The 1,155-nt window shown below is 75.5% G+C and overlaps 1 protein-coding gene across 1 annotated transcript in view; it reads right to left on the reverse strand.

The window, feature by feature from the left end:
* PLIN1 (perilipin 1) overlaps positions 1–1,155 on the reverse strand; it is an 8,023-nt gene that overhangs the window by 5,654 nt on the left and 1,214 nt on the right. Inside the window, exon 2 of the mRNA XM_012732679.1 lies at positions 124–328. Within this exon, the coding sequence (XP_012588133.1) occupies positions 124–328 (205 nt within the window). The remainder of the gene's footprint in view (positions 1–123; positions 329–1,155) is intronic.

The raw sequence follows: 1,155 nt of genomic DNA on the forward strand, positions 1-1,155 counted from the left end.
CGCTCTGACTGTCCCCAGACGAGGGCGAGGGGAGGGCGAGGCGGGCGGACAGACGAAGGCAGACAGACAGGCCGCAGGCAGGCAGGCGCCGGGCCGTGAGCGGGGCGCCCGGGCGGGACTCACACTGGGTGGACAGCCTGCGGACCACGGGCTCCAGGCCCCAGGCGGCCAGGCTGCCCGCGCCCTGCACGCCCCGCTCGTAGGCGCCGCACACCGAGGCCACCAGCGGGTGCGCGTCCTTGGTGCTGCTGTAGGTCTTCTGCAGGCGCTCGCGGGCGCCGCTCACGGCCGGCAGCTGCAGCACCCGCTGCAGCACGTTCTCCTGCTCCTGCAAAGAGGGCGACGGCCAGCTCAGCGCCCGCTGGCCTCCTGGGAGGCGGCTCAGGGCCTGCGCCCGTGCGCGAGGCTAAGCGGGGCCCAGCGGCCCGGGAGGACGGGGCCAGCGAGGCCTCGGGTGCCCCACAGAGACGGGACAGCCCGTCACGTGCCCTGGTCACCGCCTGGGCTCTGAGCGAGTCTCAGGCCCCGCCCGTCCTCAGGGGCCAGCCCAGAGGCACCCTGCAGCCCGGCCCCGAGCGCCCCCAGCGCCCCCAGGCTCCGGGCTGCAGTGGCACTGCCCAGGCCAGTCCTCGCCTGGTGTCAGCTGCCCCTCCCGGCCTCCGGGACACCGCCCTGGCCGCGCCGGGCGCCCCCACCTGCCGTCCCTCCTGGAGCCCTTCTGCCGCCTTTCTGCTGACCCCTCGCGGGAGGCCGCGGCGCCCTGCCCTGGGCCCCCACCTCCGTCCCAGGGAGCTCGCCACGGTGACCGGTCTCGCCCAGGACGGTCATCTCTGTGTCTCGGCCCGGCCTGGCGCCTGGCACAGAATGTCGGCTGGGTAGAGAGGTCCCAGGCAGGGACCAGCTCGCAGAGCCCCGGGGAGACTCGGCCGCCTGCCGCCCTCCGTGGTCTCGTGCTGGCTCCTCCTTGATGGGGCGTGGCCCTCGCGTGGCCTGTGGCCTGGTGGCAGCTGGGCAGACGCCCCACCAGGGCTGTGTCCGTCAGTGGGGTCCGACAGTGGAGCCCGGCGCCCTTTAAAGGCCACTGCCTACGCAGCAGCCCGGCCCCGCCCCGCCCCCCCCGGCCCTGCTCTGGGCCCCTACTGGCTCTGGCCCGTG

The sequence above is a fragment of the Condylura cristata genome, unplaced genomic scaffold, assembly GCF_000260355.1.
Source record: "Condylura cristata isolate star-nosed mole 26May11 unplaced genomic scaffold, ConCri1.0 scaffold00035, whole genome shotgun sequence".
Classification (NCBI taxonomy): domain Eukaryota; kingdom Metazoa; phylum Chordata; class Mammalia; order Eulipotyphla; family Talpidae; genus Condylura; species Condylura cristata.